Source organism: Astatotilapia calliptera, chromosome 12, assembly GCF_964374335.1.
Source record: "Astatotilapia calliptera chromosome 12, fAstCal68.1, whole genome shotgun sequence".
NCBI classification, from domain to species: Eukaryota; Metazoa; Chordata; class Actinopteri; order Cichliformes; family Cichlidae; genus Astatotilapia; species Astatotilapia calliptera.
In genome coordinates, this window is record NC_137433.1 from 11822289 (window position 1) to 11845461 (window position 23173).

General features: G+C 43.5%; 1 protein-coding gene across 1 annotated transcript in view; it reads right to left on the reverse strand.

Moving 5' to 3' along the window:
• The window catches only part of LOC113033089 (voltage-dependent N-type calcium channel subunit alpha-1B-like), a 326109-nt gene that overhangs the window by 197885 nt on the left and 105051 nt on the right, over positions 1-23173 (reverse strand). Inside the window, exons 11-18 of the mRNA XM_080308904.1 lie at positions 17341-17558; positions 13523-13635; positions 13245-13357; positions 13034-13165; positions 10042-10114; positions 9842-9959; positions 9611-9678; positions 3553-3659 (exon numbers count right to left, since the gene is read on the reverse strand). Coding sequence (XP_080165030.1) covers positions 3553-3659; positions 9611-9678; positions 9842-9959; positions 10042-10114; positions 13034-13165; positions 13245-13357; positions 13523-13635; positions 17341-17558 — 942 coding nt within the window. The remainder of the gene's footprint in view (positions 1-3552; positions 3660-9610; positions 9679-9841; positions 9960-10041; positions 10115-13033; positions 13166-13244; positions 13358-13522; positions 13636-17340; positions 17559-23173) is intronic.

The following is a 23173-nucleotide window of genomic DNA, read 5'->3' on the forward strand; positions in this document are numbered from 1 at the left end:
CAGACAACATTCAATTATTATCTGTCTACTCTGTCTATTAGTATCCTATCAAATGAGAATGAAATGAGGACTGGGCTGGTTTCAGTCATTATGCAAATGTACTGTTTATAAGATTAGGGAAACCTGCAGTCAGCTGAGACTGAAGAAGTCACTTCGATGAGTGACGAAATGTTTCTCCCACTGAAAACGCTACGTCCACATGAACAGAATCAACTTTTGGAGACAACCTTGAGATTCAAATTCTCAAGCCAGAGGTCCACTGACACTAACAGAGTCTAACCCTTAGAGGAGGTTTGGCAAAATTATACTTTATTCAGATGGGTGGTTTTCTTGATCATCTTGACATTTCCTAACTACATATAGGATAATGTGCAAACAAGGGGAATCAATTAGGTTTTAATTAAGGTTCTACAATCCCTTATCCTGGTTGTTATTTACATGACAGTTTAAGAAACTGGTGCAATTGTTGGTTATTTAATATATGTTATGTTAATATATCTAATTAAAGAACATTCTGACTGTGACTGCCATGGTGCCTCCATCCTGCTTGGCTGTCTACTCCAGGTTTTGTTCTTTGTCTGTTTTTCTCTTAGTATTTAATGTTTCTCCTTCTTGTTTCTCTGTGCTTGTTTTTTATGTTTATATTTGTTGGCGAGATTCATCACATCTTGCTGAGGCTAAGGCTCTGTTTTTATTGGACCTGCCAAGCATCTCTGACAGAACAATACAACCACAAAAATGGACTGAGCTGACTCTTGTGAGCTGTGCTTTCACTTCAAAGGAAGTGGACTGGCATGAGCAAATGCTCCGCCACATTATTGGCGAACCATGATCGCTGAAGAAATCGCAGAGGTAAAAGGTAGTAAAAAGGTATGGTTAATCCACCATTTTCAGCCTCTATCCCCTCACCTCCTCAGATCAGAGAACTGACTGTCTCTCCACTCCCGAGGTGTTCAAGGGTGAGTTTAGCAAATGTGCTGGATTTCTTACACATAGAGTTTGCTAGTATTCAAACAAAAAAGGGCATATGAGTCAGATTGTTCCAAGATTGCTTTTTTTGTGGAGATATTTTAAGACCAGGTGCTAAAATGGGCACAGGCTGTGCTAAAAGCAAGCCCCATTCTTTCTTTTGAAGATTTCATTCCTAAATTTCGGAATGTTTTTGAGTCTAACCCTGATGTTGGCTGCTCATCAAGTAAATTTGCAATGTGTAAAAATTGATGACCATATCCGCAAACACAGGTGAAAATTTAACTTTCCCAGAATGCTCCTGGCTCTTATTCTCCCCCGCACTAACAATGTCCCAATAATGTCCCTCTGTAAAGTATTTTAAGTCATGGCCCTGGATGGAAAAGGACCTCCCTGATATCACACAAGACTCAGACTGTCTCACTCACTCTCTCTGGCAACCACACTGAAGATGTGAGCTTCTATGTGTTTGAAGCCCTTCTTACTCCTCTGGTCCTTGGTCATCCCTGGTTACGTAATCATAATGATTACGTAACCAGGGATGACCAAGGATTCAAGGTTACTTTATTTATACCTGTAAGTAAATTTGCTTGGTGGAGTATGCCCATGATGTCATGACATGCCATAGAAGGTGAGCTTGTCGTATGGCATAATCTATGCAGTTGGCACTGCCACTGGAAGGCTACCTATGCTATCCTGCTAAGGACCATGGAGCAAAATAAACGTCTTACCAATCGCAATAGAATCCCAGTGCCGGTCTACTGTCCTGTACTACGTGGGACTGGAAGAAGGGCAACTTTCATATTCTACACAGTGAGTCTTCCTTGGCTTGCACATCAAGGTTTTGTTTTTTGTCTAGCTCTCCCTTGTGTTTCCCCTCTCTCCTCTTTTTACGGGTTCCCAACTCTGGCCAGGCACACCTGCTCTAATCACCCACATGTTTATCAAGAATCCACTACTTAAGGTAGTGGATGAGGATAACTCTTTGTTTGGTAATTGGGCTAATCGGTTAGCTGAAACCCTGGCTCCTGCTACTCTGTTTTTGCTCGGATTTTGACTGTCTGTTTCCTGTGCACAGGCCCCTGGATTTCCTTCCCTGGTGTGGTGCGCTTAATCCTCAGTTGAAAGGGAGTGTGAACTGTAAATTTTGGATGTGTTGATTCGCTTTGTTCCTGGACTATTTCCCTTTTCTTGTCTTACTGAACTGTGATCTCCCGAGCGCTGTGCTAAAGTCTACCATCCTATTAGCCTTGACAATGGTCAATCCACACTATCCATCCATCCATCCATTCGCTTCCGCTTATCCTTTTCAGGGTCGCGGGGGGCGCTGGAGCCTATCCCAGCTGTCATGGGGCGAAAGGCAGGGTACACCCTGGACAGGTCGCCAGTCTGTCGCAGGGCTAACACATAGGGACAGACAACCATTCGCACTCTCATTCACTCGCACATTCACACCTAGTGGCAATTTGGATTATCCAATTAACCTATCCCCACAAGCTGCATGTCTTTGGACAGTGGGAGGAAGCCGGAGTACCCGGAGAGAACCCACGCAAACACGGGGAGAACATGCAAACTCCACACAGAAAGACCCCGGCCTGATGGTGGAATTGAACTCAGGACCTTCTTGCTGTGCGGCAACAGTGCTAACCACCGTGCCACCGTGCTGCCCGTGCAATCCACACTAATACTTTCTAAAACGATGTCTCAAAGAAAAATATTTTCGGATTAAAAGTTTTAGATATAAAACATCCACGTACATATATTTCAGATGACCATTCCTCAAGTGGGTAAATCTCCACAAGATGTAAGCGCTAGCATAGATAACAAAGATATTGAGAAAGTCTCATTTGAATTAACAAACAGTAGTCAAGGATGTTTTGTGTTCCAGATAATGACCATGTAATGAACTGTTTACATATAAATATGAATAAACAATTAACACATTCTGAACCATATGCATGATTTGATTTGTTGGATCAAGCAAAGTTTAAAGTTTAAATTTTTCTGCCACACTGGATTTGACGTTTTTGTTTTCACAAACATTAACTTTTTTTTAGTCACAAATGTATTTCCCAGTATTTATCAGTAGGCAGGGATGATTGTCTCATCAAGCCTCACAAAATGATGTTTTCTGAACATGTGTCACAGCCAATCAAAGTGATTTTGCAACAGCTGAACACTAGGGAATGCTAGTATCCAACCTGCACAGATCTAATAGCTTTGGAAATACTATTCTGATATTTGTTAAGATGGTGTTTGTTATATCACAGAAGAGTTGAGCATTGGCTTTGGTCTGCAATCTCAGAGAACCATTCTAGCTGAGTTGTTTTGTGCTAAGCTGTTACATATTTCTGCTTTTTTTCTATATTTGTAATGATATTTTGTGGACAAAGATTTAATATGAACATCAAAAATGCAAAAATGTATTCTGTGTGTTGAATATTGACACAGGATGGAAGGATTTAGACTGCATACTTGTAAAGTGGTCCTTAATGTAGCTAAAGGAAAACCACCCACAATTCTTGGGAGTCACTACGATGCAGTTTATCAAGTCAGGACAAACATTAAAGGAAGTAGACTTACGCTGTGATGGAAATGTTAGCAGCTGACATGGGGCTGACTTCCTTTACCTCCTTGGCCTTCTGGAGGGCAAGTTTCTTATTAATAGCCTCCTCTTGCTCCTCTTCATCCTATAGGTATAGAAAAAAACATACATGGACACATATTTTAACTTGTGTTTATTTCAGGACTATAATAAATATCAGAATCAGAAACTTTATTGTCATTGTCATGAGAACAACGAAATTAAGAATGGTCCCCGATCATTGCATCATCCCTAGCAATATCAAAATATAAATAAAACAATAAAATTCAATAAATAAAATAGATAGAATACTTAAAATACTAATAAGATATAACAGTAAAACATTCACATACATTCCCACACACATGCTTCAGACCGTGCATAGATTAACACAAGAGTGGTGTGATGGACATTTTTTTGTAGTATTCAGATGTGTTATTGCAGTTGGATAACAGCTGTGTTTGAGTCTATTAGTCCTTGCTCTGATTGCCCTGTACCGTCTGCCTGAGGGCAACAGTTCGAACAGGGAGTGGCCAGGATGTGAGGTGTCTTTTATGTTTTTTTTGGCCTTTTTAAAACAGTGGGCGTTGTGTAGAACTTCCAGTGTGGGGAGAGGGCAGCCAGTGATCTTTTGGGCGGTGTTAATGATCCCTTGGAGTGCTTTCCTCTGAGCCCCTGTGCAGCTAGTGTACCAGATGCATATGCAGTAAGTTAGAACACTCTCAATGGTGGCTCTGTAGAAGGACACCAGCAGTCTCTGCGTGATGTTATTCCTCCTGAGAATTCTCAGGAAGTACAGTCTCTGTTGGGCCTTTTTCAGCAGCTCGGAGGTGTTGTCACTCAATACACTGAGAAGTCCTTTATAATATATTTATTTTACTGTGACCATTGTTGATAGAAGGTCCACTATTAAAGAACAAGGCAAATTTAAGTCTAGCAGGAGCATTCAGAATATGGATATATTATAAGGGTAAAATCACTGAAGATTACGAGGTTCTTTTTTCTTTTGCCAAAACCTGGGCTTGCCATCTTAGGGCATTTTGACATCAATAGCATCTTTAGTCTGTTCCAAATCACTTTTCCTCACCTTTTACATGTAATCTGGTTTTCTTTCACACAGACAAAAATCGAACATATGGCACAAAGAGATAAAAGGACAAGTTTGATCTAAACGGACTAAACACCAACAGTGTGAAAACACCCTTAATTAAACCTCTGAGGTCTAAGCCACCTATTGATGACACCAGCCTTCACCCTAATTCTAACTCTAACCCCCAACAATAAGAATATATCATTTTTTGTCATATTAAATAGTGAAGTTCTGGCAATCAGGGACAAATAGATAATTCAAACTGAAACCTTTCCCTTTTAATTATTAAAAAAATCTATCTTGCCTTTCTTCTAAATATAGCATAGGTTTAGACCTTAGTTAAAATCAGAATTGTGTTTGTTTGTTTTACATCAAAAGCTTTAGGAATGATGATAAAAACAGAATAATTTTATAATATAGAATAATAAAGAATTTTTTTTCATTTTTGTGACAAAAAAATTTATATTTCATAAAAAAAATCTTTATTTCATGAGCAAATATCACAAGCTATACCACAAAACAAAACTAAAAGTAAATATTGCAACCCAAATAGAACTAAATTCTAAATTTCTACTCAATTACTACTCAAGTTAGCTAAATATATGCATGTGTTTCATTTTCAAGACCTGCTTTAAATGGCTACCATTTTGACAAGCGCAGCCCCGGAAGATTCTGAAAACTCTGGTTAAAATTTAGAAGCAAGATATGCATATATTTAACAAAATTATTTTCTCAGTTATAACTAGAAAACTATAACATTAACTATTTCACATTATGTATGAAAAAATGAAAGTGGGTCAACCGACCTTTGTTTAAATACATATGTTGAAAAGTATTTGATATATGAAGCTAAGTTTTCAGAAGTATCATTAGTATATTATATATCTAACAGGATAACTTAGAATCATAACATTATAGTGAATATGGTTTAACAGAAAATGATAACTGTGAAGATTATCAAAAAATGATCATTTGAAATGAAAATAAAAAATATGCACATTAACTAAATTAATTAATTAGAGTACCATCCAGAAACGGCCAAATTTGGTTCTACTCTGATTACACTATCTAGCAATATTTCTTATTCTTTTGTTTTTGTGATACACTTTTCCTTCAGAAAAGGCTTGAAAATGCCTAGAACTTCATAAAAAATATTTTATGAACTATCCATCCATCCATCCATTTTCATCCGCTTTGTCCGGGGCCGGGTCGCGGGGGCAGCAGCCTAAGCAAAGAGGCCCAGACCTCCCTCTCCCCAGCCACCTCCTCCAGCTTATCCGGGGGAATACCAAGGCGTTCCCAGGCCAGCCGAGAGATATAATCTCTCCAGCGTGTCCTGGGTCTGCCCCGGGGCCTCCTCCCGGTGGGACATGCCTGGAACACCTCACCCAGGAGGCGCCCAGGGGGCATCCTTGTCAGATGCCCGAACCACCTCAGCTGGCTCCTTTCGATGTGGAGCAGCAGCTGCTCTACTCTGAGCCCCTCCCGGATGGCCGAACTTCTCACCCTATCTCTAAGGGAGAGGCCAGCCACCCTTCGGAGGAAGCTCATTTCTGCCGCTTGTATCCGCGATCTCGTTCTTTCGGTCACTACCCACAGCTCGTGGCCATAGGTGAGGGTAGGGACGTAGATCGACCGGTAAATTGAGAGCTTCGCTTTTACACTCAGCTCCCTCTTCACCACGACGGACCAGTGCAGCGTCCGCATTACTGCAGCTGCAGCCCCAATCCGTCTGTCGATCTCCGGCTCCCTTCTCCCATCACTCGCGAACAAGACCCCGACATACTTGAACTCCTCCACTTGGGGCAGGAACTCATCCCCGACCCGGAGTGGGCACTCCACCCTTTTCCGGCTGAGAACCATGGCCTCAGATTTGGAGGTGCTGATCCTCATTCCCGCTGCTTCACACTCGGCTGCGAACCGCTCCAGTGCGAGCTGGAGGCCCTCACCCGATGAAGCCAACAGAACCACATCATCTGCAAAAATCAGAGATGAGATTCTGAGGCCACCAAAGCGAAAGCCCTCCGCCACTTGGCTGCGCCTAGAAATCCTGTCCATAAAAATTATGAACAGAACCGGAGACAAAGGGCAGCCCTGGCGGAGCCCATCACCCACCGGGAACGAGTCCGACTTATTGCCGGCAATGCGAACCAAGCTCTTGCAACGGTTGTATAGGGATCGAATGGCCCGTAGCAATGGGCCAGACACCCCATATTCCCGCAACACCCCCCACAGGACACCCCGAAGGACACGGTCGAATGCCTTCTCCAAGTCCACAAAACACATGTAGACTGGTTGGGCAAACTCCCATGCACCCTCAAGTATCCTGGAGAGGATAAAGAGCTGGTCCAGTGTTCCGCGACCAGGATGAAAACCGCATTGTTCCTCCTGTATCCGAGGTTCGACTAACGGACGAACTCTCCTTTCCAGCACCCTGGCATAGACTTTCCCAGGGAGGCTGAGGAGTGTGATCCCCCTGTAGTTGGAACACACCCTCCGGTCCCCTTTCTTGAAGATGGGGACCACCACCCCGGTCTGCCAGTCCACAGGTACTGCCCCTGATCTCCACGCAACATTGCAGAGGCGTGTCAACCAGGACAGCCCTACAACGTCCAGAGCCTTCAGGAACTCGGGGCGGACCTCATCAACACCAGGGGCTCTGCCACCAAGGAGTTGTTTAACTGCCTCAGTGACCTCGCCCCCGGAAATTGGCGGGTCATTCCCCTCATCCCCAGACTCTGCTTCCTCCTCGGAAGACGTGTCAGTGGGATTAAGGAGGTCCTTGAAGTATTCCTTCCACCGCCTGACAATTTTCTCAGTCGACATCAGCAGCGCTCCGCCAGCACTGTACAAAGTGCAGGTAGAGCACCGCTTTCCCCTCCTGAGACGTCTGACGGTTTGCCAGAATCTCTTCGAGGCAGCCCGAAAGTCTTTTTCCATGGCCTCTCCGAACTCCTCCCACACCCGAGTTTTTGCTTCAGCCACTGCCCGAGCCGCATTCCGCTTGGCCTGTCGATACCTGTCGGCTGCCTCCGGAGTCCCACAGGCTAACCAAGCCCGATAGGACTCCTTCTTCAGCCTGGTGGCTCCCTTCACCTCTGGTGTCCACCATTTGGTTCGGGGATTACCACCACGGCAGGCACCAACCACCTTGTGGCCGCAGCTCAATGCAGCAGCTTCGGCAATGGAGACGCTGAACATGGTCCATTCGGACTCAATGTCCCCAGTCTCCCTCGGAATGCTGTTGAAGCTCTGCCGGAGGTGTGCGTTGAAGATCTCGCGGACTGGGGCCTCTGCTAGACATTCCCAGCACACCCTCACTACGCGTTTAGGTGCACCAGGTCTGTCCAGCGTCTTCCCCCGCCACCTGATCCAACTCACCACCAGGTGGTGATCAGTTGACAGCTCAGCCCCTCTCTTTACCCGAGTGTCCAGAACATATGGTCGCAGGTCTGCTGATACGATTACAAAATCGATCATCGTCCTACGGCCTAGAGCATCCTGGTGCCACGTGCACTTATGGACACTCTTATGTTCGAACAGGGTGTTCGTTATGGCCAAACTGTGATTAGCACAGAAGTCCAATAACAGAGCACCGCTCAGGTTCAGATCAGGGAGGCTGTTCCTCCCAATCACGCCCCTCCAGGTCTCGCTGTCGTTACCCACGTGAGCATTGAAGTCTCCCAGCAGGACAACAGAGTCTCCAGGTGGAGCACCCTCCAGCACCCCCCCCCCCCGGGACTCTAAGAAGGCTGGGTACTCTGAACTGCCACTCGGTGCATAAGCGCAGATGACAGTCAGGACCCGTTCCCCGACCCTAAGGCGCAGGGAACAAACCCTCTCGTCCACCGGGAAAAACCCCAACGTACCGGCAGCAAGCCGAGGGGATATTAGGATACCCACCCCAGTCCGCCGTCTCTCACCAGGGGCAACTCCAGACTGAGACAGAGTCCAGCCCCTCTCCAGGAGACTGGTTCCAGAGCCCAAGCCATGCGTAGAGGTGAGCCCGACTATATCTAGCCGGTACCTCTCAACCTCACGCACTAACTCAGGCTCCTTCCCCACCAGAGAGGTGACATTCCATGTCCCAATTGCCAGTCTTGGCAGCCGGGGGTCAGTCCGCCAGGGCCTCCGCTCCTGACCGCCACCCGGCACACAATGCACCCGACCCCTATGGCGCCTCGTGCGGGTGGTGGGCCTGCGGGACGATGGGCCCATGTCTCCTCTTCGGGCTCTGGCCCGGCCACCAGACGCTCGCCCTCGGGCACCCTCCCCGGGCCTGGCTCCAGGGCGGGGCCCCGGTAACCCTATCCCGGGCAGGGTAAACTGTTCCCTCGATGTCCTTTTCATAAGGGTCTTATGAATCGCTCTTTGTCTGGTCCCTCACCCAGGGCCAATTTGCCATGGGAGACCCTACCAGGGGGCAAAAGCCCCCAGACAACATAGCCCCTGTTATTATGTTCATAATAATGAACATAGTTCATTATTATGAACTAATAATGGCATAACACAAAAATTGGCTTTTGTATTACACCAGGTGTTATAGCATTAGCAGGGGACTTTTTCTGAGAAATCCAAGATAGTCAGCGTTATAAGCATTTGGCCAGTTGACATGGAATGTCCCTGAGGGCTAAGTAAAGAAGATTGCAAGAGTTCTTCTACACCTTCCAGTTATCTAAAGAACTCGATCCTTAATCTAAGGATGTCCATCAACCTACTCATCCAAGATTATGACATCATAATGATTACATCATAATCTTGTCAGTGCTGTGTCTTAACCCTCTGTCATCACACCATGGCCCTTTATTTAGAGAAAACAGGCACAAAAATAGATCAAAAATCTGACTACCTTTAGTTAAAGTTAAGACTGAGGATGATTCAGAGGATTAAGAAAAAATGAAGTAAAGGCCATGGAAGATTTTACTAAGGGTGAAAAATTAAATGAAATATATAACAATATATCGTACCTTAGTGAGCTCCTGGGCATTTGCAAGATTATCAACAGCAATGGCCAAGAACACATTGAGGAGGGTGTCTGGTTATTTATGTTCTCAGGAAAACACCAAAGGATTGATAAACACAGAATCAGTATTTACAGGTCCAGCTAATCTTCAAATCAATAATAAAAACTTTGGCAGGGCTATAAAGCTGCCTGGTGTCAACAAAGAGAATCTATCTTGATATATGAGGCAGGATACAATTTCCAAAGAGAGTAAGTACGATGAAATAAATGGAAGAGAACATTCCCCCATGCACACCCCCCTGGGATTCAATCCCATGGTACATGACTGCGTTCCAGTCCTCTCCAGTTAGGATCTGCAGGGGAGACAGAGACTGCTTTAGGGGTCCAGTTCAGTGGTAGTATGAAAAAATATAACATGACTTAATTGATCTTTACCTGGAAGACGGTGAGAATGGCTGCTGGGAATGTGTCAAAATTGGTTGTCGGTGTTTCGTCTTCAAAATTAAACCTGCAGGGAGATGAATAGTCTCTGACTGTGATTAGTCTACAAAGCCTCAGCACTATACCTCTCACTCATCCTCCACCTCCTGCTGTATTGAGCAACTTATTGTCCTCTCAATTACACTCCTGTAAATTATTCCAAATATATATGTTTATCATTAAATTTGAGTCATCTGAGGCTGTGGGACCTCGTGGTTGATCACTGACTATTTTTCCTTCTCAAATTTAAGAGGCTTGTAGTGGTGTCTGTCAACTGGGACTTAATTACTTCAAACCCAATGTAGGCAAAAGATAATCATGCAGGGTTCTTGGCTAGCATTGCGTTAGCATGCTGTTTGTTCAGAGGCTTGCAAAGAGCCAAAGTTCTGTTAGCAGTATAACGTGTTTTGTTTTTTTTAATTAATCATTGTTTCCACTTTGCTGTCAGTTATCCTTTTGTGCAACCAAAATATATGTAATATTCACATCTCCATTTCTCAATCCTTGTATCTCTATATTGCTTCACCATTGTCCTCCACCTGCACACCAACCTAAATCAGTTGATTGTAGTGGTAGCGGTATGAAAAGGGGGGTGGAACAAGACGCTTGGACACTGATAGCACGTCGCGCTCACAGAAACGCAAAGCAGGAGATGAAGCATAGCTGAATATGTTTCCAAACCAACTTCATTCTGAGCCAAAGACTAGAAAATATCCCTCTGCCTTTCTAATATTGATGGGTCGGTCGCGAACGAAATGGCTCTTAGAGCCGGATCTTTGAAGTGAACGATGTGAACCGGCTCCTTATTGGGAGCCGTGGATTTTTTTGTTTGCTTGTTTTTTTCTTTCTCCTGCCCTCTCTTTCACTTTTTTTTGCTTCACACTGCAAGTCACCCTTGTGTTTGCGCTGAGCAGAGACGGCAAACAGAGCCTTGCGTTTGCGCCCCTCCCCCCTCTGCACAGCACTGAGCTGAGGGGGCTGGGCGGTAGTTACACTCGCAACAGCAGTAGCACACAACAAGAGCAGGAGGGAGAGGGAAAGAAAGAGAGCCGGGAGCAACAAGAGACAACACCGTCACATTGGAAAAGTACAGTAAAGAAAATGAGTGACACAAAGAAAAGAAGCAAAGTCTGGAACCAGACGTCAATCTTATTGACAAAAAAAAGGCAGAGTGTCTACAAGAAAAGGATATCATATAGAGCCAGCTCCACAAACAACATGCACAGGCACCTAAGAACTGTCCACCCATCAGTGCAATGGGAAGATAAAACGCAGTCAGTTGAGTGTGATATTAATATTTCTAAATGCCAACCTTTCCCTTAATTAAAGATCTGGGCGTTCTTTTTTTCCCCATATTTTAATTTATATTTTATTGTTTTGTGGTTTGCAGTGTTTTGTGTTGTTTCACTTTGAATTTGTTTAAAAGGAAAAAGCTGAAAATTTAAGTAGTTAAAAGTTGAAATGTATGAAATGTAAATAGCTGGTTTCTGTATTTTATAATTTATTTATTACATTTTATGTGGCGTGAATAAATAAAAGTATATTTACAGAGACAAAACACGTACAAACTCCAAAACACAACGGAAATGCTCCAGGATGCTAGGGGCCGTGTTGAGATTTTGTTACCTAGTGGCTACACAAGCCAGGAAGTACCAACAATCGGATTGAGTGTGTGGTAGTAACAGGTAAATGAAGTTTTTTTTAAATAATTTGAATATATATATATATATATATATATATATATATATATATATATATATATATATATATATGAGTGTTTGTGTATTAATACAAAAACAATAGACGTATGAATTCGATTGTGTAATTTAAGTGATCTAGGTAGCTCTGTTTTGGAAGTTTAGTTAACGCTAGAAATGTGTTTTGGAGTTTGTACGTGCTTTGGAATTTCTAAGTGCTTTGAAGTTTGTACGTGTTTCGTCTCTAGGGACCCCCATAAATATTTATATATAAGCATACATAAAGAAAACCACGTTTTTTTACATTACTAATTCCTTTTGTGCATAATTTTATATTGTTGTTGATAATTAATTAATTAAAGCAACAAAACAACCTGAAGAGGCAGTTGGGAGCCAAAAGAGCTGGCTCTTTTTAGTGAGCCGAGCCGAAAGAGCCGGTTCTCTAAAAAGAGCTGGAAATCCCATCACTACTTTCTAAATGGAGGGACAGTAACTGCGTGTGTATATGTAAGCATGTAAAACCTGAAGACAGTAAGATTAACAGTAACAGTATTTTGTCTCTATCTCCCATTCTGCAATTCATCTCATGTAAACGTGGCGCACAGCGTGACGTGAAAAAAGGCACATACCTTTGACGTTGCGTGATGAACTCTGTATTCCTCACCCACACGTAAACGGAAAAAAATGAGTTTTAAAAAATCTCAGTTTTTGGTGATAGGAAACGCCGTTTACGTGTGGACGAAACAGCTGCGTTTTCAAAAATATCCGTGTCGGTGTGGAAGTAGCCTAAAAGAGTTAGTAGTTTATTTTATTACTACCTGTCATTTGTTGCAGATTACTTGTATTTGTTGAATTGTTTACTAAATGTTTGAGGTGTGAAAGAAACCGCAATGGAGCAAAATATGGGTGTGTGTGTGGTTGGAGGATGTGTTTGTGCACGTGTGCATGTACGTGCAACAAGGGGGGGGGGGGGGGGGGGGGTGTCGCGAACATTATTCTTGTAAAACAACCCCCTTTGTTTTACAGGAAAAATGTTCGCAAACTTTTTTTGCTAGGCCCCCCTGCCTAGCAAAAAAAGTTTGGGAACCACTGGTCTAATTACTGGATTTAGTACAGTAATGTGCTCCATCATTGCCTTACCGAAATGCTGCTCCAGCTAATTTTTCCTGCTTAGTAAATCCTGCCAAGAGTCTTGTCATTAGCTGCATCACAATAAATAAATAATAAATCAGCAGAAAAAATCTACTCACTGGCCACCAAAGAGCTGCATACCCAGCAGAGCAAAGACCACGATGAAGAGGAAGAGCAGAAACAGCAGGCTAATAATGGACTTCATGGAGTTGAGTAGGGATACCACAAGGTTCCTTAATGAGTTCCAGTACCTACACAAAGACACACCAGTATGAATCCATTGTGTAATCCGGTTTTACAGAACACAGACAAACATTTCCATTTACTCACTTGGTGACTTTGAAGATCCGGAGCAGCCTCAGTGCTCGCAGGACACTGATTCCAAATGAAGCCCCAGGCTTCATGGCTGCCCAGACCACCTCAAAAATACTGCCAATGATCACCTGTGAACACAGTTTGATAAATCAAAACCGTCTGAATTTCTTTCTTCAATAATTTGCTACATTTCTTTTCTATAGAACTAGTTCTGAATCATGCTAGTTTCCCTATAAATGTTCTCAAAATGCACAACAAATTGTCGAAACAGTCAACTGAAGTGGGCAACTCACCCCGAAGTCAAAACAGTTGAAAGAGGAGTGAAAGTAGTTCTGGGGTCCAAGACCATACATTTTCATGGACATCTCCACCAGGAACAGGCCCAAAAATACAAACTCCGCAAGGTCTGTCCAGAAGAAATAGATATAGCTGATTCTATAGCAGCTATGCCAACAGTGAATAAGACACAGAAAGAGACTATTTGTGTATTACAAAACGCTGTTTGAGTCATGTGTGTTTACACGTGTTGCTGCAGCACCGAACTACAGGAATTAGAGTACTAGTAAAAAAAAAAAAAAAAAAAAAAGCAGATACAGGCAACGGCAATTTTGTATGCAAGAAAGATGATCTCACCAGGATCATAATAAAGCTGGTACTATAATTCTAATGGAATGCTTCAAGTGAATGGAAGGATGATGAGCAACATGATCTTTAAAGCCTCAAACCTCCACCAGCATCCAAATATGGCACCAACAATCTTAGTTGCAGCTATTTTTGGACATTAACATTATAAGTCAACTACACAAATGTAAGAAAAAAGTCAAAATATAGTTGTACATTTGAAAATTTAATAAATATTTCTTCATTTTTTTATGCACTTCATTTGGAGTGCTTAATGTTAGGGTGAATTAAATTATTTTCATCCCTTTTCCTTTTACATAAAACAAGATGACATAGCCTAAAACATAATGTAACAGAATGGCACATTTTGAGAAGAAACAGCAGAGTGACCTAGTGTTGTTAGTTATGCAGCAATCTTGAAATTTGCTCATGCTTTTTGCCCTCTATACAGGGAGTGCAGAATTATTAGGCAAGTTGTATTTTTGAGGAATAATTTTATTACTGAACAACAACCATGTTCTCAATGAACCCAAAAAACTCAATATCAAAGCTGAATGTTTTTGGAAGTAGTTTTTAGTTTGTTTTTAGTTTTAGCTATTTTAGGGGGATATCAGTGTGTGCAGGTGACTATTACTGTGCATAATTATTAGGCAACTTAACAAAAAACAAATATATACCCATTTCAATTATTTATTTTTACCAGTGAAACCAATATAACATCTCCACATTCACAAATATACATTTCTGACATTCAAAAACAAAACAAAAACAAATCAGCGACCAATATAGCCACCTTTCTTTGCAAGGACACTCAAAAGCCTGCCATCCATGGATTCTGTCAGTGTTTTGATCTGTTCACCATCAACATTGCGTGCAGCAGCAACCACAGCCTCCCAGACACTGTTCAGAGAGGTGTACTGTTTTCCCTCCTTGTAAATCTCACATTTGATGATGGACCACAGGTTCTCAATGGGGTCCAGATCAGGTGAACAAGGTGGCCATGTCATTAGTTTTTCTTCTTTTATACCCTTTCTTGCCAGCCACGCTGTGGAGTACTTGGACGCGTGTGATGGAGCATTGTCCTGCATGAAAATCATGTTTTTCTTGAAGGATGCAGACTTCTTCCTGTACCACTGCTTGAAGAAGGTGTCTTCCAGAAACTGGCAGTAGAACTGGGAGTTGAGCTTGACTCCATCCTCAAGCCGAAAAGGCCCCACAAGCTCATCTTTGATGATACCAGCCCAAACCAGTACTCCACCTCCACCTTGCTGGCGTCTGAGTCGGACTGGAGCTCTCTGCCCTTTACCAATCCAGCCACGGGCCCATCCATCTGGCCCATCAAGACTCACTCTCATTTCATCAGTCCATAAAACCTTAGAAAAATCAGTCTTGAGATATTTCTTGGCCCAGTCTTGACGTTTCAGCTTGTGTGTCTTGTTCAGTGGTGGTCGTCTTTCAGCCTTTCTTACCTTGGCCATGTCTCTGAGTATTGCACACCTTGTGCTTTTGGGCACTCCAGTGATGTTGCAGCTCTGAAATATGGCCAAACTGGTGGCAAGTGGCATCTTGGCAGCTGCACGCTTGAGCACGCTTGACTTTTCTCAGTTCATGGGCAGTTATTTTGCGCCTTGGTTTTTCCACACGCTTCTTGCGACCCTGTTGACTATTTTGAATGAAACGCTTGATTGTTCGATGATCATGCTTCAGAAGCTTTGCAATTTTGAGACTGCTGCATCCCTCTGCAAGATATCTCACTATTTTTGACTTTTCTGAGCCTGTCAAGTCCTTCTTTTGACCCATTTTGCCAAAGGAAAGGACGTTGCCTAATAATTATGCACACCTGATATAGGGTGTTGATGTCATTAGACCGTACCCCTTCTCATTGCAGAGATACACATCACCTAATATGCTTAATTGGTAGTAGGCTTTCGAGCCTATACACCTCGGAGTAAGACAACATGCATGAAGAGGATGATGTGGACAAAATACTAATTTGCCTAATAATTCTGCACTCCCTGTACACTTTAATACTCTGATTCCACAGAACAGGGGCCTGAAAACTGAAGACTCTGCCTCTACTTCTCCCTTTAAATATCCTAGGAACTACAAGTAAGCCCGCACACTGAGAGCAAAGTGCTCAGTTGAGGTGATACTGTACTATAAGGTCTTTAAGACCTGCTGGCGCCTGATTATACAGTACCTTCTATGTGAGGAGAAGAATTTTAAATTGTATTCTGGATTTAACAGAGAACCAATGAAGAGAAGCCAATAGAGGAGAAATATGCTCTCTCTTTCTAGTCCCTGTCAGCACTCTTGTTACTGAAGGCTTCGCAGGGAGTTTTTAGGACATCCTGGTAGTAACAAATCACAGTAGTCCGCTCTAGAAGTAAGAAATTCATGAACTGGGTTTTCAGCATCACTCTGAGACAGGATGTTTCTAATTTTAGAAATATTGAAGAAGAAAGCAGTCCTACATAATTGTTTATTACAGTATGTACATTGAAGGACATATCTTGGTCAAAAAACTACTCCAGGATTCTAGAGGCCAAGGCAAAGCCACCCAGAGTAGGGAATCTGGTTAGATACCATATTTCTTCACTTAATTCCCTGGACTCCCATTATTCTTACTAAATGTCCAATTAGTGCAAAATCAAGTTAAAACAAATCCTTTTTATGCTATCAAAGACATACTGGTTCTTGTCAATCATGATCATTAATGGCAATTTAATAGATGTTTACTGTGTCAAGTTAAAAGACATTGTTCAACCTTTAGCACCACTTATTACAGACTTGTGAGTGTGTGCACATATTGAGCCTATATGTATATGTTTCATATTCTGTGGATTTTAAAAAAAATTAAACCAAATTCCAGCTTGTGCACCCAATTCTTGCTTTTTAAAGTCATTAAATGTGTATGTTGTACAACAATTCCATCCAGGCGAAAGAACTAAGAGTTAAAAGAAATCACTGAAGGCTCAAAATTACCATGACATTCATTCCCATAACGAATGAATGTAAACATCTGACCACAACTGTAATATTGATTTGTTATAACATTACTGGTAAGACGGAACCAACAGGTGTAAGCTATCTACTTTAGGTGGTAAAGAGTGGCATGAGTATTTATGTTTTCATTTTGAATGGCACACTTGCAGTTACTTTCATGTAAATACTGCTTCAACTGTTGATAATGGTCCTCTTCGTGGTTTAACTGGCTAAAAAGCGCTCCATCTCAACAATGAGTAGAGAATCACTTGAAATCCATTTTGACAACTATCATGTTTCAAGCTGTATCATGGCCAAAATAAAATAATAAAGCCATCCATGCACTGATATGAGAATTTTTTATATCAAGTAATGGCTAAAATACATTTAATATTAAGCAACTAGTAACTATAGTTAAAATTGATTTTGAAAACGTACAGGTCCATGAAAACATACAGGATTACAAGAAAATTATTTAAAATGTATAGAACTGTTGAATACTTACATAGTGCATAGGTAAGCCACTCAGGCTGGTCATAGTGTACTATAGCTACACACAGTGTATTTAGGCCAACCAGACATAACACTGTCCAGTAGAAGCTCTGGGATTTAACCAGACGCCGGATGGTGAAGCGAATCCTCTTCTCTTTCCTCCTGAAGTAAGATGAACTCTCATTCTTGCTCTTCACACTTGCCCGAGCATATGGCGACCCTGGGGGGGCAGTTGGAGCAAAAGATACAAAATTGCAATAAAGTTACCAAGTCTAAAAATGAGGTGCTCCTTCCAAATCAAGATATGTTTGATTATAATCAGCTAGAGCCATGGATCTTAAAGTAGATTAAGACTGATCATTCTTACTGACAGATTACAGAATTGGCTTAGTATTCCTGGCACTTCTCATTATATTTATCCTCATCTTTACTTTATTTGGCCCAGACAGCTAAGGAGGTCTGCTTTTACACTTAGCCCAAGGTTAACAACATCAAATCAGCTGTTAGGAAGCATTGTATTATTTTTGACCAGTGTTTGTTTTGAATAGCACCTCTCAAAGATCATCCAGTCTTATTTCTTTAATTTAAGAAACATCCCAAAAATCAAACTGAAACCCAATAATATGTAACTTTTAGTACGCACTAGTGGTGGGTTTAAAAAATTGATTTCCCAATTCAAATTGATTTTAGTTTGAGCAATGTGTTATCGATTGATTAAATCCTAAATTGATTTTTAAACACAAATGTATTTTGGCAGAAACACCAGAATCTCAGGTTAAAGCTTACAAAACTAATTCTAGTTTTTACCCTCAAACAACTAAAACAGCAAATGAGAGCAGGTAAACGGATTCTACAAAAAGACGCAAACACAAAGAGCATATCCCAGTTTACCGGGCATGCCGTCAAGTGCTGAACGCCATCTCACAGTACATCTCACAGATTCTGGAGTGGAGCTGCAGGTTTTGTCCCTCTCCAACCAAATTTAACTGAACAAGTAGCAAAAGAAGATCAAAACTACGCTTTACATTTGATAAACATTGTCATGAATTCCCTCTTACTTTTGCTTTTACATCCCCCACCGCTCTCACTCTCAGTGTACTCAGAGGCCAATTTACCATCAAAAAATTGTATTTTCTGCATTATTCACTTACTTATTGTGCTTCCAGGCTTATTACACACCAATTTACTGTTGTGCACAGTGCTTGTTTGTTCAAAAATGACCTCCAACGAGAAAGCATGATTCATGCTGTTCAATACCAAAGAAATTTAAATTTTTACAAATTATGCCAAATTGCAAAGCGCTTAGCTTTGTCTCTAATAAAACCTCTGTAACTTTCAGCAGCATCAGGTAATGTTCATATATTGATTCATGGTTTTCTTCTGTTTTTTTTTTTTTTTTAATTCTTTCTTGTTCCTATTTAGCCTCTACTATATTAAACTTTCAGTAACTTAAATTAAGCCCAAATGTCAAGTGGGACTGGACAAAAAAGGAAAGGAGAAAAATGGTTCCATTAGAATTTCATTACTGGCACAGGAAGACTAGTGGGATAATCATTTCCTGTTCTATTTTAAACCCGACCTGTCATGATCCTGGGCCATGTTGGCCCAGCATTCTTAGTTTTCATGTATTTTTGTATTTTGTTCTTTATTTAGGCCATGGCTCCTGTGTTGCTCTGTTAAGTTGTTCCTTATTTGATTTCCCCTTGTGACTTTTATGTGCATGTCTCCCTCAGTTCAGTGTCGCGACTGTCTCCTCCCCGAACATGTGTGCCTTTTTGTGTTCCCTCGGTCCTCAGTTAGCATTCCCAGTTTAGTTCTGTTTCTTTGTGAAGCCTGCAATAAAGCAGTGATTTTGAGTTCAGCTTTTTGTCTCCGTGAGTTTTGCGTTTAGGTCCTCATCTGCCTCCACACAGCCAGTTTATGACAGTACGACGCGACCAGTCATGGACCCAGCAAACTCCTTATGGAATCGGCAGCGTGCAGACTCCGCCTTTCCTAACGAGAGGAGAAGGCAGGAGGCTCGGCACGCCCGGGAGCGCGAGTCTGCCTTTTATGCAGGGCTCTAGAGTGCGACCAATTTGGTCGCAAATGCGACCAAATTTTTCAGTGGTGCGACTAAAAAAAATATTTGGTTGCACCTGTGCGACCAACTGTTCGGGTAGCAAAAAAGAAAAAAAAATCTGCAAACTTCCCTGTGGTCAACAACAGACACACATTATGCCCCTATCGTGGACTAAACCAATCAGAGATAGTAAGGGGTGGGACCTCTCTGATTGGCCGTGGTCCAGTTGAAAGTGCAGGTGGAAGTGAGAGGTGATTCCTTTGGAAAAATAAACCCCCACGTATAAGCTTAAAAACACTACAAAAGACCAAGGATAAAGGAGGACTAGAACTGCCTAACTTTCAGCACTACTTCTTAGCCAACAGGCTTCAGTTTATCTCAGGATGGCTAAAACATACCCTCTTAGATGAACCTTGGCTAGATGTAGAACAAGCACTTTGCAATAATCTAGAGATCTCAGATCTACCATTTATCAGCTCAAACATCCAACGACATGAATGCTTTAAAAGCATCAACATCAGCTCTTCTCTGACAGCATGGTGGGAGTTTCTAATATTGACGGCGTCTTCATTAATCCCATGCAAACGTACACCTATCTGGAACAACCCTGACATATTACAAAACAATAATATGATAAACTTTTCAGATTGGAGTGGTAAAGGAATCAAATATTTAGAACACATACTAGAAAGAACAGAATTTATTTCATTTGACGGACTAGTTACACAATATGGGATCAACAAGAAAAGATTTTTAGAATATCAACAAATTAAATCCATAGTAAAAAAGAAATTTAAACCGGGTCAAGTTGAACTACAAACACCACCAAGTGTGGTTCAATTTCTTACTCTTAAAACCCCCAAATTACTATCCAAAATATACAGAATGCTTTCTAAAACAGATGAATCAATATCACTTCCTATTGCACAATGGGAAGCGGATTTATTAGTTAACTTTGACCTAAACTTCTGGTCTCAGATTTGCTTAAAAACCTTTCATCTAATTAGAAATCCCAGTCTTCAATTAATTCAATACAAAATATTACATAGAGTGCACTATACAGGTCATCGGATGTTCAAGATGGGCTTTACGTCTACCAACAACTGCTCACACTGCCAAACCAATTCACCGGACAATTATATCCACGCTCTTTGGTTCTGTCCACCAGTTCAGAAGTTTAGCGCGAGATATGTGAAGACTTATCGAAATGTCTGAAATGTAACATTCCAACTTCCCCCTTAGTGTGTTTGTTGGGTAGCTTAGATAATGTCACTTCAGAAAAGAATATCGCCCATATGCATAGCCAAGAAAACAGTCCTCATGAACTGGAAAAATAAAAATAATCTTAATTCTAACCAATATAGAAATTATCTATTAGATTACATTAGTCTTGATACAGCCTCTGCCATCACATCAGATCAATTGCTCTGGGCTCCTTTGATCAGCTCCATCACCTAGTGGGGGTGGGGGGTCATAGTTTGGTCCCGCCTTTACTGTTGTGATTGGTGTGGGGGTAGGGACAGGCTTAGGGCGTCGGGGGGTTCCCCGGAGGCATCTTCCTTGGGGGGCTCAACCCGGGGTAGCGGTCATGTCCGGTTAGGGGCTCTGTTGGCTCTCAGGTGACTGTTTCCTCGCGGCTGCGTGCAGCGGGGTTAGGGGAGGGTCTGTGCTGACGGACGTGGGTTACTGGCTGCCCCTGGGTGGGTCTGGGATGGGCGTGAGGTTCTGGGGTCGCTCCGTCTCTGGGCTGGGGCCCGGGCCGGGCCTCGGGGGCTTGGGTCCTGGTTGGTGTGTTGCCGGGGTTGTGGGCGGGTGGGTGCATGGGGGCCCAGCCCTGGAGCAGGGTGCCGCCGGTGCATCGAGCCACCTGGGGGGCTCTTCAACTGGTGGGGGAGATTGTCACATCTTGCAGGAGCTTTCCTCTCTTCAGGAGCTCTCTCTGCAGGAGGGGGAGATACAGGAGAGGTGGAGGAAGATCTCAGCCTGGGTGTTTATTGTCTTATGTAGTCTGGAAGATGAGTGGATGGTGGGGTGGGTGCAGTTTTCTCTGTGGTGGGGTTGGGTGGACTGTCCCGGGTTCTGTGGGGCCGGGAGGCGCTGCTGCACTGTTCCCTCTTCCCGCTCCACCACAACCACCCACACATGCAGGACCTTGGAGTAGAGGTATGTCACCAGGGTGCAGAGGAGGCTACCCCCCCACCCCCCCTCTGTCCCCTTCTGGCTGCCTCTGCCTCAATTTTATCCCACAACTTAGACATTCACATTACTCACACTCTCATTAGACATACATATAGGATCTTGTGGGTGGGCACGATACACGGAATCCAAAGTACCATCAGGGTGTAATAATAATAATAATAATGGATTGGATTTATATAGCGCTTTTCAAGGCACCCAAAGCGCTTTACAATGCCACTATTCATTCACTCTCATACACTGGTGGAGGCAAGCTACGGTTGTAGCCACAGCTGCCCTGGGGCAGACTGACAGAAGTGAGGCTGCCATATCGCGCCATCGGCCCCTCTGGCCAACACCAGTAGGCAAGTAGGGTAAAGTGTCTTGCCCAAGGACACAACGACCAGGACAGAGAAGCCAGGGATCGAACCGGCAACCTTCCGGTTACAGATGCAATTCCCAACCCCCTGAGCCACGGTCGCCCACGGAATCCAAAGTACCATCAGGGTGTACACCTCACCCCTGGCGTCGTTGCCCACCTCTCAATTTTAAATACACGTAGACATTGAGGGCTAGCAGGAGGGACCATGCGCTTACCTGCTGCTCTCTGGCAGGTAGCTCCATGCCCTCCTGGGTTTTAAATGCACCTTAGAACACACATGCATCAACACTACAATGAGTGGGTGGAGGGAGGTTTGGAGTCTTCTCTCACCCCCATTCTCTGCGGCCTGCTGGAGCGGGGGGCTAGGAGGAGGAGTTGGCCATCCGACTGCGGTCTGGAGTGTGGGGCCTCCCTGCTGCTGCGGAGTCGGGGCGGTCTGCCTCCCCCCACCGCAGGGAAAAGGGAAACACCACCTGGGTCTGGGTGCAGTTCCCCCCTCCAGGGGCAAGGGTACCTAGACCCGGGTTTGTAGAGTAAGCTTGGGGGGTGTGATCGTGTGTACAGCGTCTCTTTATGTCTGTCTCCACGTTGGTTGAGTGTGGAGTAAGTGCATATGAGAGCATGAGGGTGGGAATGGATGTTTGTATATGTGTGTGCCTGTATGTCTGTGTCTATATGTCAGGTTGGGTGTCAGGCGCCACCTCTCTGGGGACATCTCAGGCCCTCCAAGGTTTGGAGGCCTATCTCCCCCTACCACCACTTCCCCTGCCAGTGGCGGACTGCTGGAGCCTGGGGCTCGCTCGGGCCACTTCGGAGGTGGGGTTCCCCCGGCCTCTCGGCCTGGGGCTTGGTCACTCAGGCACGGCTGGCTGCCGGCGGAGCTCACGTGCGCGTCACTGCAACTCCCCCTGGCTTCTGCTCCGCGGCTGCCAAGTGAGCCCTCATCTGGGACTCTCCTCAGCTCTTTCTGGGACAGTGGCGCGGCTGCCCCTCTGTTGGTCTTCCTTGGTCTCTTGTGTTCTGGGGGCCTCTGGATGTCTGGAGTCTTGATCTCCTCCATACCTGCTTCATGCCCTGGAGGACGGGGCTGTGGCCCCCCCACACCCTCTAGCAGATCATTACATGAAGGAACCTTTTAAAAAAACAAGCGCGTCCATGCTCATAGGTGTACACACGGGTGATCACACCCACAAACTACACCCTTTTTGGCTCCTACCTCAAAGCACA